The sequence below is a fragment of the Lolium rigidum genome, chromosome 3 (assembly GCF_022539505.1).
Source record: "Lolium rigidum isolate FL_2022 chromosome 3, APGP_CSIRO_Lrig_0.1, whole genome shotgun sequence".
Lineage (NCBI taxonomy): Eukaryota > Viridiplantae > Streptophyta > Magnoliopsida > Poales > Poaceae > Lolium > Lolium rigidum.
In genome coordinates, this window is record NC_061510.1 from 124,282,092 (window position 1) to 124,294,490 (window position 12,399).

The window sequence follows — 12,399 nt, forward strand, 5'->3', positions numbered from 1 at the left end:
CTTCGATTAGAGGCTTCACTTGGCACAACAAAACACAAAACTAAGATAAGGAGAGGTTGCTACAGTAGTAAACAACTTCCAAGACACAAATATAAAACAAAATACTGTAGCAAAATAACACATGGGTTATCTCCCAAGAAGTTCTTTCTTTATAGCCATTAAGATGGGCTCAGCAGTTTTAATGATGCACTCGCAAGAAATAGTATTTGAAGCAAAAGAGAGCATCAAGAGGCAAATTCAAAACACATTTAAGTCTAACATGCTTCCTATGAAGAGGAATCTTGTACACAAATAAATTCATGAAGAGCAAAGTGACAAGATTAGGAAGATAAAACAAGTATAGCTTCAAAAATTTAAGCACATAGAGAGGCATTTTAGTAACATGAAAATTTCTACAACCATATTTTCCTCTCTCATAATAACTTTCAGTAGCAACATGAGCAAACTCGACAATATAACCATCACATAAAGCATTCTTATCATGAGTCTCATGCACAAAATTATTACTCTCCACATAAGCATAATCAATTTTATTAGTTGTAGTGGGGGCAAATTCAATAAAGTAGCTATCATTATTATTATCATCAAGTGTAGGAGGCATAGTATAATCATAACAAAATTCACTCTCCATAGTAGGTGGAACCAAAAGACCACTATCATTGTAATCATCATAAATAGGAGGTAAAGAATCATCAAAGTAAATTTTCTCCTCAATGCTTGGGGGACTAAAAAGATCATGAAAACCAGCTTCCCCAAGCTTAGAACTTTCTATATTATTATGAACAATGGTGTTCAAAGCGTTCATACTAATATTACTACCAGCATGCAAATAAGATTCCATAGGTTTTTTAATTTTCGCATCAAACAATCCATGTTTTAAATCAGGAAACAGAAATAGAAGCTCATTCTTGTCCATTATGCCAAACTAGTGTAAACAAGAAACAAAAAGTTGCAATTGCAGGATCTAAAGGAAATAGCTTTGAGTACTTACAATGCGCCGGAAAATAGCTTAGTAGCCGGGATCCGGAGTGTGAGTACCTTTTACCTTTCCTCCCCGGCAACGGCGCCAGAAAATAGCTTGATGTCTACGTTCCCCCTCCTTTCCTCGTAGACGGTGTTGGGCCTCCAAGAGCGAGAGGTTTGTAGAACAGCGAGCAAGTTTTCCCTTAAGTGGATCACCCAAGGTTTATCGAACTCGGGGAGGAAGAGGTCAAAGATATCCCTCTAATGCAACCCCGCAACCACAAAGCAAGAAGTCTCTTGTGTTCCCAACACACCAAATAGGTGCACTAGTTCGGCGAAGAGATAGTGAAATACGGGTGGTATGAATATATATGAGCAGTAGCAACGGTGCCGAGAAAATAGCTTGCTGGCGTGTAGTTGATGGTGGTAGTATTGCAGCAGTAGTAACACGGTAAAACAGTAAACAAGCAGCGATAGCGATATTTAGGAACAAGGCCTAGGGATTACACTTTCACTAGTGGACACTCTCAACATTGATCACATAACAGAATAAATAAATGCATACTCTACACTCTTGTTGGATGATGAACACATTGCGTAGGATTACACGAACCCTCAATGCCGGAGTTCACAAGCTCCACAATTAATGTTCATATTTTAGTAACCTTATAGTGTAAGATAGATCAAAAGACTAAACCAAGTACTAACATAGCATGCACACTCGTCACCTTCATGCATATGTAGGAGGAATAGATCACATCAATACTATCATAGCAATAGTTAACTTCATAATCTACAAGAGATCATGATCATAGCATAAACCAAGTACTAACACGGATGCACACACTGTCACCATTACATCGTGCAGGAGGAATAGAACTACTTTAATAACATCACTAGAGTAGCACATAGATGAATAGTGATACAAAACTCATATGAATCTCAATCATGTAAAGCAGCTCATGAGATTATTGTATTGAGGTACATGGGAGAGAGATGAACCACATAGCTATAGCGGAGCCCTCAGCCTCGGGGGTGGATTACTCCCTCCTCATCATGGAGGCAGCGATGGCGGTGAAGATGGCGGTGAAGACGGCGGTGGAGATGGCTCCGGGGGCAATTCCCCGTCCCGGCAGGGTGCCGAAACAGAGTTCTGTCCCCCGAATTGAAGTTTCGCGATGGCGGCGGCGCCCTGGAGTCTTTACTGGAGTTTCGTCAATTGGTACTGCGTTTTTAGGTCGAAAGGGCTTTTATAGGCGAAGAGGCGGCGCGGGGGGCACCCGGGGCGCCACACCCTAGGCCGGCGCGGCCGGGTCCGGCCCGCGCCGCCATGTTGTGTGGTGGCCCCCGGCCCTCTCCGACTCTTCTTCGGTGTTACGGACGCTTCCGGGAAAAATAGGAGGTTTGGCATTGATTTCGTCCAATTCCGAGAATATTGCCCGAACAGCCTTTCACGGAACCAAAAACAGCAGAAAACGAGAACCGGCACTCGTGGCATCTTGTTAATAGGTTAGTTCCGGAAAATGCATGAAAATGATATAAAGTGTGAACAAAACATGTTGGTATTGTCATAAAACAAGCATGGAACATCGGAAATTATAGATACGTTGGAGACGTATCACACCTCCGCTCGTTTCTTCCGTTTCAGGTGCCCTTTCCCACGTTCCTGCAGACGCGCTCCGCCCTCATCCTCGAAGAGACGCATAAAAAGGTGGATGTGAAGAACGCCGCAGGCACGACGCTACGGGCCTGCGGCCAGAGTGTGCAGTCCCCATGGCCCCCGACCTCCGCCACCAACACCATCGTCATCCGGGGGAGCCATGTGCTCCGGGGGCGCTGGCCGCGGCAACGGCCAGATCGCCGCCAACTGCTTCTACCGTGGTGGCCGCGGTCGCGGAGGCGGTCGTGGTGGACATGGACGCACCCGCAGCGACTCCCCCTGGCAGTTCAATGCGTGGACAGGCATCCCCACACGCGCAAACCTCCAGCAGCAACAGCCGGCCCCCTAGCAGCCGGCTACACCATGGGCACCTCGGCCATGGGCAGCGCCGGCACCTGGCATCCTCGGACCATGACGCCCTAGGCCTACACTGCATACGGCCAGCTCGTCTCCAACAACACGACTCCAACGTCGCCACTATACACTCATCCGGCCCTGGACCCGGCCCTCGTCAACACCGTGAACAACATGCAGCTCCCCGGAGGTGACTGGTACATGGACTCTGGTGCATCGTCCCACATGGCATCCGATCATGGTAACCTATCCTCTCTAAAACCCTCCACCTCCCAATTTATCACCGTCGGAAATGACTCCTCTATTCCCATCACTCATACTGGTTGCAAAACCATCCGCTCTCCCTCCAAACCTCTATATCTCAATAATATTCTTATCGTTCCTAACATTATCGAAAATCTTATTTCTGTTCGGCAGTTCACTATCGATAACTATTGTTCCTTTCAATTTGATCCTTATGGTTTCTCTGTGAAGGATCTTCTCACCAGGACCATGATTCTTCGATGCAATAGCTCTGGCCCGCTATAGTCCATGTGCCAAGCTCTCCATCATGCAGCCTTCGTCCTCCAACAGCACCCGGATCTCTGGCACCGTTGCCTTGGCCACCCCGGACACACCACCATGTTTTGCCTCGCTCCAAACACCTGCCACAATAAAACAGGGCCGTCCCTGTGCCATGCATGTCAATTAGGGAAGAATGTTAGGAAACCATTTTATCCTTCTAGTTCTAGAACCTATCGTCCGTTTGAACGTTTGCATTGTGATCTGTGGACATCACCTGTACCCAACACTTCTGGTTTTTCTTATTATCTTATCATAGTCGATGATTTTACTCAATATTTCTGGAGCTTTCCTTTACGCAAAAAATCTGAAGTATATGCAACCTTTGTCGCCTTTCATGCTCTAGGTAAAACACAATTCGAGCTCTCTATTCTCTCTCTCTCCAATGCGACAATCGTAAAGAGTTTGACAACTCTATCCTCACTACCTTCTGCACCACAAATGGCATTCTCCACCGCTTTCTCCTGCCCATACACCTCTCAGCAAAACGGCAAGGCCGAACGCGCCATTCGCACAACTAATGATGTCATCCGCACTCTTCTTTTCCAAGCATCCATGCCACCCACACTCTGGGCCGAGGCACTCCACACAACTACTTATCTTATAAACATTCGTCCAACCTCCTCCAACCCACACACCACACCATACTACTCCCTCTTCGGCCATACACCTCGCTACCAGGACCTGCGAGTCTTTGGTTGCCTATGTTACGTCAACACATTCTCCACATCCAAAAATAAACTATCCCCTCGCGCAACTAAATGTGTTTTCCTCGGCTATCCATCTCAACATCGTGGCTATCACTGCCTCGATCTCCAAACACGGAAAATTATCATCTCTCGTCATGTCACCTTCGATGAACAAACTTTTCCCTACTCCACCTCTACCCAAACTCCGACTTCTACATCCACAACCGATCCACTCCAACACTACCTCGACCAGCTCCAAACCCAACCTTCCGCACCCACCTTCCCTGCCGCGGCAGAACCCACAACTATTTTCTCTGCCGCGGCAGCGCCTGCTCCCTCTGCCGCGGCAGCATCCACACCATCCGTCTCTGCCGCGGCAGAGCCTGTGCCCCTCTCCCCTGCTGCAACAGCGCCGCCTCCTGTCGTGGCTGCTCGCCACCCTGCAGTGGCCTCCCCTCCCCCCGCGGCACCACCCACCCTTGTCTACACTCGACAACACAACCACCTAGCTCCACCACCCCCACCATCATACCCCCTGATCGCACACGCAGCACCACAGGCCGACTGCCCCCTCATATTGATAAACTCAAGCTTTCGACCGTCACAACCTCTCCTATTCCACATAACTATCTGGTGGCTCTCCGCGATCCTGCCTGGCATCAAGCTATGCAGGAGGAGTACGATGCTCTCATGCATAACAAAACCTGGTCTTTAGTTCCTCCTCCTCCCGGTGCCAACATAGTTTCTGGCAAATGGATCTTTCGTCACAAACATAACACGGATGGTACTCTCGCCCGTCACAAAGCTCGTTGGGTGGTTTGGGGCTTCACCTAGCAACCGGGCGTCGTTATCACCCAGCAACTCGACGTCCGGTTGTTTTTTCATATGTCAAACCCGCCACCATCCGTGTTGTTCTTTCTCTTGCCTTATCTCAAGGCTGGCCAATTCAACAACTCGACGTCAAAAATGCATTCCTTCATGGTGATCTAACCGAAGAGGTATACATCCAGCAACCCTCCGGTTTTCTCGACCCTCGCTATCCATCTCATGTGTGTCGTCTCCAGAAATCTCTGTATGCATGGGCTCAAGAAAGCCCCACGAGCGTGGCTCCAGCGGTTCGCTGCTCATGCTCGCACCATCGGGTTCGTTGCCTCCACATCCAATGCTTCTCTCTTCACCTTTCACAAAGGGGACCAGACAGCCTATCTCCTTCTCTATGTCGATGATATCATTCTCACTGCATCATCCACACACCTCCTTCGCACTATAATCCACACCCTCGGCTCCACTTTTTCCATGAAGGATCTCAGTCCTCTTCATCATTTCCTTGGCATCTCTGTGACACGTACCCCCACTACTCTAAATCTCTCTCAGCGACAATATATACTAGATATTCTTTCCCGAGCTGGAATGCGTGATTGCCATCCTTCCTCCACTCCCATAGACACCAAACCCAAACTTGCAGCCTCTAGCGGTCCACCATATTCTGATCCCTACCACTATCGAAGCCTCGCCAGAGCTCTCCAATATATTACTCTCACTCGACCCGAAATTTCTTATGCCACTCAACAAGTCTGTATTCACATGCATGATCCTCGAGACTCCCACTTTCAACTCATCAAATGTATCCTCCGATATCTCAAGGGCACTCTCGACCTCGGTCTTGTCCTCCACTCCACTTCCTCTCATGCCATGGTTGTCTACTCGGATGCTGATTGGGCTCGTTGACCGGATACACGACGGTCTATTTCTGGGTTCTGTGTGTACTTGGGTGATAACTTGGTGTCTTGGTCCTCTCGCCGGCAACCCACTTTTTCGCGCTCGAGTGCTGAAGCCGGATACCGTGCGGTGGCCGCTGTGGTTGCTGAGACTTGTTGGCTTCGTCACCTTATGCAGGAGCTGCGGCGCCCAGTGCACACTGCCATGGTTGTTTACTGTGACAACGTCAGTGCTGTCTACCTCTCGGCTAATCCTGTGCAGCACTGACGGATGAAGCACATAGAGCTTGACATTCATTTTGTTCGCGAGAAGGTTGCCATTGGAGCTGTATGTGTTCTTCATGTACCATCCAGCTCACAGTACGTTGACATCTTCACTAAGGGCCTACCCACAACATTGTTCCAGGAGTTTACGTCCAGTCTTCACGTCGCTAACCCTCCTAGTTCAGACTACGGGGGCGTGTTAGGCAACCGACCGGCCTGGCCCAACCCAGCCGCCGACGGTTAGGGTTTAGGATTAGGCCCCAAGTTAACTTGTAACTCAAGATGTACTCCACCTATATATATGTATGATCAAACACGAGGAGGTCCATCGAGTCACCCGTGATCTCATTATTTCACATATGAAAAAAACTAAGGTAATTTGTTAGCTCACAAACTTCAGAAAAATAAGATAAATCATGATATGCATAACATTTAACTAAAATCGAGCAATGAATTGAGCCCTTATAATTATCATATATGAATTTGTTATTTTTGTTTCTTGCTTTGTTTTATGAAATTTGATTTGAACTTGTAACGTGATTGGTGTCTATTATGTCCATTTGGTGATTTTTGTTTATGCTCCCTCTGATTCAAATTAATTCGCTCAACTAGATCTAAATACATATGTATCTAGACACGTTTGTTGACTTAATATATTCGTATCTAAACAAAGTTGAGTTAACTAATATGAATCAGCGAGTTATTTTTTACGACTATAATTAGGGGAACATTTCCAAATCAGTCTACACAAGAGCCATTCTCTTAGAGTGCACTCTTTGTGTTGAGTCTAGCCACACATACAAAAGTTAGACTATGAGTGCCTTTTGCAATATTTAGATTGGACCATCAAAATAGTTTACAAAATTGAATTTATCTGGACAACCGCTTTCCACTTCCTGACTCCGCAAACCTTTTGGGGAAGTAAGATCTCACCATATGGTTCATTTGATCACAACCATCGGTCTTTACCTGACATGACCCAACTTGCCAAATATTTTTGTGGGTAGAAAATCTGCCATTTCAAATCAACCAGCGGATATATCGACATTCAACATGTGAGTCATTTTCGTGGTGCTATCTTCCGACTGTACATGGCTTTTTTTTTCTACATGGCAAAGGCAAAGAGAGAAAAAACGAAAGTAAAAGGAGCAGGATGTGGTTAATTATCCATCTTTAAATGTGGAGGCAAATCTATGTGTGTGTGACATCCTACCGTGCATGCATGCATCATCCCGTGATAGATCGACCCATAAAGCAGATGAACACACGTGGAAAGGAAAGGCTAAAGCGTGGATGCATATCAAAGCCGTGCTTGTCACGACCTCAAGTCTTCCTTTTGCTTTGCAGGCACGGACATGCCTGAATATTGTGTCGCATACACATGAAAATATGGTACTGCAGAATGCCGATCCCAATCTGTGAGCGCATGTCAGCACGCACCACATCACATGCACCCAACTAGTAGTACACCATATCGAATGACTGATCTTATTTTTCTGTCGATAGATATACATTACGCCTTTACAACATCGTCTTCTCTGAATCTGACTTTTTGTACACAGTACTACTACCTAGACGCTGAGTGCGTTGCATATTCTCGATCATGTCTACGCAAACCCAACTTTATCTTGTGTCACTACATCAGGGAAAAGTAAAAAAGATAAGGGTAAGGAAATAAAGAAGGAAAAGTAGTTTGCAGTCAAAAGAGTGTGCATTGAGATCGATCCATGGTGGTGCAATGTCAGTGTGCAGGGAAGAAGAGAGGCGAAGGATCTCTCTGGAGCTTCCCCTGGCGCACGTCGACCCTGACCCTGTTCATCTTCTCCTCGCACCAGTGCAGCTGCTGGTCGGTGATCTCCGGCATGCGCAGCACCCTGGCCACCACCTTGAGGTCGATCAGCCCCAGCAGCACCGGCACCACCTCGTCGTCCCTCGCCTTGCTCCGCTTCAGGCACCGCCGCGGCCTCGTCACGTCCTTCAGCCTGCTCTTCTTCTGAACAAACACAAAAAATATTCAGATGATTTGATCATTGCAGTACGTCACAGATGTTTGATTAGGGATGACCACTCACGGCCTTGTTGGCTTTCTTGAGGGCGATGACTATGGTCTGATCGGCGGCGCTCGCCCGCCGCCGGACCATCTCCCTAAACATCTGGTAGTGGCTCCTCTTATCGGCTCGCAGGAACGCCATGAACGTCCTGATCGACTCCTCCAGTATGTGCAGGAACTGCACCGCCGATATCAGATCATCCTTTTCGTCTTCCTCTTCTGCACAAGTGCCCATCAATAGTAAGAAAAAATGGATTAAAATTCAGTAGAAGATTGCACAGCATGCAGATCAATGGCCGACAGAAGTACCTCTGAACTCTGGGACTAGGAGTAATTTCGGAGAGGAGTTTTTCATCCTGGCGTATATCTCGGGCCGGCGGCCGTGCTCGAAGGGCTCGTTCTCGATGAAGCGATAGAGCAGAACCTGGAACTGCTGGAACTCCTGCGCCACGCGCGCCGGGCAGCACCGGTCCTCCAGCATCGTCATCGTCCCGCCACCGCCGCCGCCGTTGTGGCGCCGGAAGCTGGTGTAGTTCCAGTTGAGAGCCTCCCAGGTGAGGCAAATCTGGGCCACGTACACCCGCTCCAGCTCCGGGTACGGGTCGCGTAGCCCGATCGGCGGCGGCGTCGGCGCCATGGTCAGCTTGTGCGTGATCCGCTGCGACATCGACCGCGGCTGGTACTTGATCGACCTAAACGACTCTGCACCATGCATGCATGGACAAGATGAACAAATATTGTAAATTTGTTTCAAGTGCAATTTGCTTGTGTGTTCGATTTTGTAATTTTGTATTGGATTAGATTATTACGTGCATCGTTGAATGTGTAGTTAAAATAAATTCTTGATCGAGCCCACAAATGTCGTGAAAAGCATGGCAGAGAACCGAAAACACGGCTGCCTAAGCTTCTTGCCAACAAAAGTTGGTCTTAGGTGATGATAGCTACTTGGGGAATATTTGGTGGCGATGATGATGAGCAAATCAAAAACTTAATGCGGAAACAAACTTTGAGTAGGTACCTGTCTCGGTGAGCTTCTGAGCGCCGACGCGGTGGAAGTAGACCATGTCCTCGTCGTACTTGCGGAACAGCGTGTAAGACTCCCACCGCGCCGAGCTCCGGCGCGACGACGACGAGAAGAGGTCCGAGTAGGCGTCCTTGGCCACCGCGGAGCTCTGCCACTCCACCGAGCTCTTGGACGTCGACTCGCTCGTTAGCGTAGACGCACCGAACCGGCAGCTGCTGTCCCCGTCGGCCTCCTCCTCGCGTCGCGGCCGTAGTAGCCGTGCACCCACGGCCGCGCCGCCCTCGGGCAGCAGAAGATTCTTCGTGTCGGCCAGCGCATTGCTGTTGACGAAACGCTTCACGTCTGGTAAGCTGGCCTTGTTTTCATCCGCCTCCTCTTCTTCATGGCTGTCGCGGTCGTCTTCCCCTCCACTGATTTTTGGCTTCTCTGAAACTGTAAGTGTGGAAAAGATCATCTGAAATGACTGACAAAAGAAGAGACTGTACGATGCAGTACATGAGAATGGAATCAATGGAATGGAATGTATCCAGCCAGGAGATTGCTTGCCTTGGACGGAAACATTCTCCGGTGACGCGGCGACCGGAATATCCTGCCGACACCCGCCTGGCGCCGACGTGGGGACGTCGTCGGCAACGGCAAAGGTGACGGTCATCGAAATGTCCTTGGCCCTTCGTTGTGCACGGCCATTGTCGACAGCAGTAGTAGCAGCAACGTCGTCGCACCGGCGATCCCGCCGCGGTGAGAACGAGGTAAGGGCGGTGGATGCGGTAGCGGGAAAGGTGCAGTTCTCGGCCACCTCCTCCAAGCAATGCGCAGCTGCGCTACTGTACGACAGGTGATCCTTTCCTTCGTCGACAAGCAGGGCCTCGTCGAACCAGAATAGCGAGTCCGCCCTATGCGGTTCTGCTCCCCCGGCGATGTCGGCCTCCTCTGTCCGGGAAGATTTCTCTGCACAGTTGTCACGGCCATGATCCCTGCTCACACTACAAATGAACTTTCAGTAATACACAAGAAGATGAAGATCACTGAATTGATCAGCAGCTAGCCAAAGTTGGCTGACAGTTTCACACTGCGTACTAACCTTGCTCGGCAGAGGCGATTGAAGAGTTTGGCGAGGAGGAAGAGCAGGAGGTAGACGACGAGGAGCAGAAAATTCAGAGAGAAGAGTCCATGGAGCAGCGGCGGCATCGGCATCACCCGCTCTTGCATGGCCACCGGACGAAGCAAAGTAAGCTGTCCGTACAACCAGCCATGAGCAGTAGCCTGCGAGCTAAACACTTGTTGCAACCCCATCGCCACCGGAGAAGAAGAGCAACAGCTGCTGCTGCTCCCATTACGCATCTATCTGCGTCGACGACGACGAGGAGGACGATTGGCAAAATCAACCGGCACTGTCCCTGTCCTAGCTTGTTCTAGAGGCTTTTGTGCTTTGGGGCTTTGGCTAAGGAAGCCAACCACAACGCCACACCAGACACACTGGCTGGCAGCAGCTCGTTGTTACTTTGGTCGAGAGGAAAGTGGTTTGGGAGCAGGAGATCAAAGGGAAGATGGTTTGGGAGAACGGGGAAGTTTATAGCCGTCGCTCCAACCATCCGGAAAGGCGGTTTAGGGCGGAGAGATAATCATGGGCATACGTGCATGGGGCCCAACGTGATGTAAAGAGAAGATGTGGTCGATCCATCGGTGGGCAAAGTTAGCAAGCAAGTAATCTCAGAGTGTTTGATTATTAGAGAGCAGTAAACAATTTGAGAAGAGACAGAGGCGGCAGGCCCCTGCGTCAAGTGACTTGCATTAAGAGCTAAGCCTATATGCGAGATGCGTTCCATCGTCGCCTGCCCTGCGGGGTTTGGTATCAGAGCGCTGCTATACATACGATAAATCCCATCCGATAACCGTACGATACTACTACTTGGCAGCCTCACTTCAGCAACTCTTCTCTGGCTCTGCCTAGTGCCCGAAAAAAAAAACAGAGCAGCAGAGATGCAACTGTAAGCATAGAGGCCGCTCTTTTCCATACGATAACCGTAGACAAACGCCTGCAGGCTATAGCAGCCTGCCCGTAGTCCGTAGAGCGGAGCAAAGCGTGGAGCTCGTCCTTACAGGTCGCGCTCGTGAAGGCGCACGCCGTAGCGGTGGACGATGGACTTCATGGCTTACGCAGTCCTCAGAAAGTCTTCTGATGCCGCGAAGCGCGAAGGCTCTTGAGGTACAGCTGCGAAGCTGGTACACCTAGGAAGGAAGAAAGCGTCGTACGTTTATCGGATGGAAAAGATCGTGTGTGAAGCAATTCCGTTGGTATCACGCGCTCCATCGCAGCTCACATCGACCGTCGGTATTGGGTCGCCTTGATGAAGAACTAGTACTGCAATGCTCTCCATTTCTTTTCTTTTTTTGAGTTTAGTTTGAGCATATCATCAACCTCCGGATGAGTGCGCTTAGTCTCGATGATTATGTTGTGCTGATTATGTAAGCATGAATCACCTTTCACATCTAAGAAGTATACCCGGTTAGAGCAGATATATGACGATTGCCAAAAGAGCTTGGAGCACACCAAATACACGCTGGACAACCTTGCTACATGCTTCCTGACACTACAAAAACCAAGCCATTTTCTCGGTAAAACGGGTGGAGATTGTCTTCACAAAAAAATAGGCTTGCTTCGGTGTCCCCCTTCACCAAAACTTGAAGGGGTAAGTTTTCCTCGGTGCCTTCTTTTTTAGCCCGCAAAAACCCATATCAAGCCATATATACCCTCGTGTAGATATACTAGGTGTACTCAATGTTCCTACCAGTCGATGTGGTCGATGAAATATTTTACCCACGGACGTTTCGGTTTTCAGTGTACACCTTTGTCTGCGCGTCTGAGTACTGAACAATATAGACTTAAACGGACCGTACACCTTTGTCTAGGGCTTATACTTATGTCTTTTTATTCACTTTTAATCATTTGGTCCCTCATTAATAAGAGCTATGAAGAGATCCTGATCGTTCATGTGATTCAGTTCACCAAAATTTGAATGAGGGGGGACACCGAAGCAAAAGTGACAAAAAATCGTCTAAGGAGGATAATTGTCATTAGCCATCTAATACCCTTTGGTGTATGTGTTGCCATTGAT

At 48.7% G+C, this 12,399-nt stretch overlaps 1 protein-coding gene across 2 annotated transcripts; it reads right to left on the bottom strand.

Moving 5' to 3' along the window:
* Nucleotides 1–7,681: 7,681 nt before the first annotated feature.
* Nucleotides 7,682–10,826, bottom strand: LOC124698166. 2 transcript variants are annotated; one of them, XM_047230683.1, is made up of 6 exons: nt 10,365–10,826; nt 9,830–10,257; nt 9,278–9,715; nt 8,569–8,961; nt 8,282–8,478; nt 7,682–8,202 (listed from the first exon to the last, which is right to left on the bottom strand). In XM_047230683.1, exons 1-6 carry the CDS (start codon nt 10,622–10,624, stop codon nt 7,951–7,953), a joined length of 1,968 nt encoding a protein of 655 aa, XP_047086639.1. In that variant the 5' UTR covers nt 10,625–10,826; the 3' UTR covers nt 7,682–7,950. The 2 variants fall into 2 exon arrangements, with proteins under 2 accessions (XP_047086639.1, XP_047086638.1); XM_047230682.1 differs by having other exon boundaries at nt 9,830–10,266.
* Between the last annotated feature and the right edge of the window lie 1,573 nt (nt 10,827–12,399).

Excerpts from the sequence above, each read along its gene's own strand:
- LOC124698166 (XM_047230682.1), bottom strand. The coding sequence starts at position 10,624 with ATGCGTAATGGGAGCAGCAGCAGCTGTTGCTCTTCTTCTCCGGTGGCG. Across the intron at positions 10,267-10,364 it reads AATCGCCTCTGCCGAGCAAG|TGTGAGCAGGGATCATGGCC; the intron begins GTTAGTACGCAG and ends GTTCATTTGTAG. Across the intron at positions 9,716-9,829 it reads GGAGAATGTTTCCGTCCAAG|TTTCAGAGAAGCCAAAAATC; the intron begins GCAAGCAATCTC and ends CCACACTTACAG.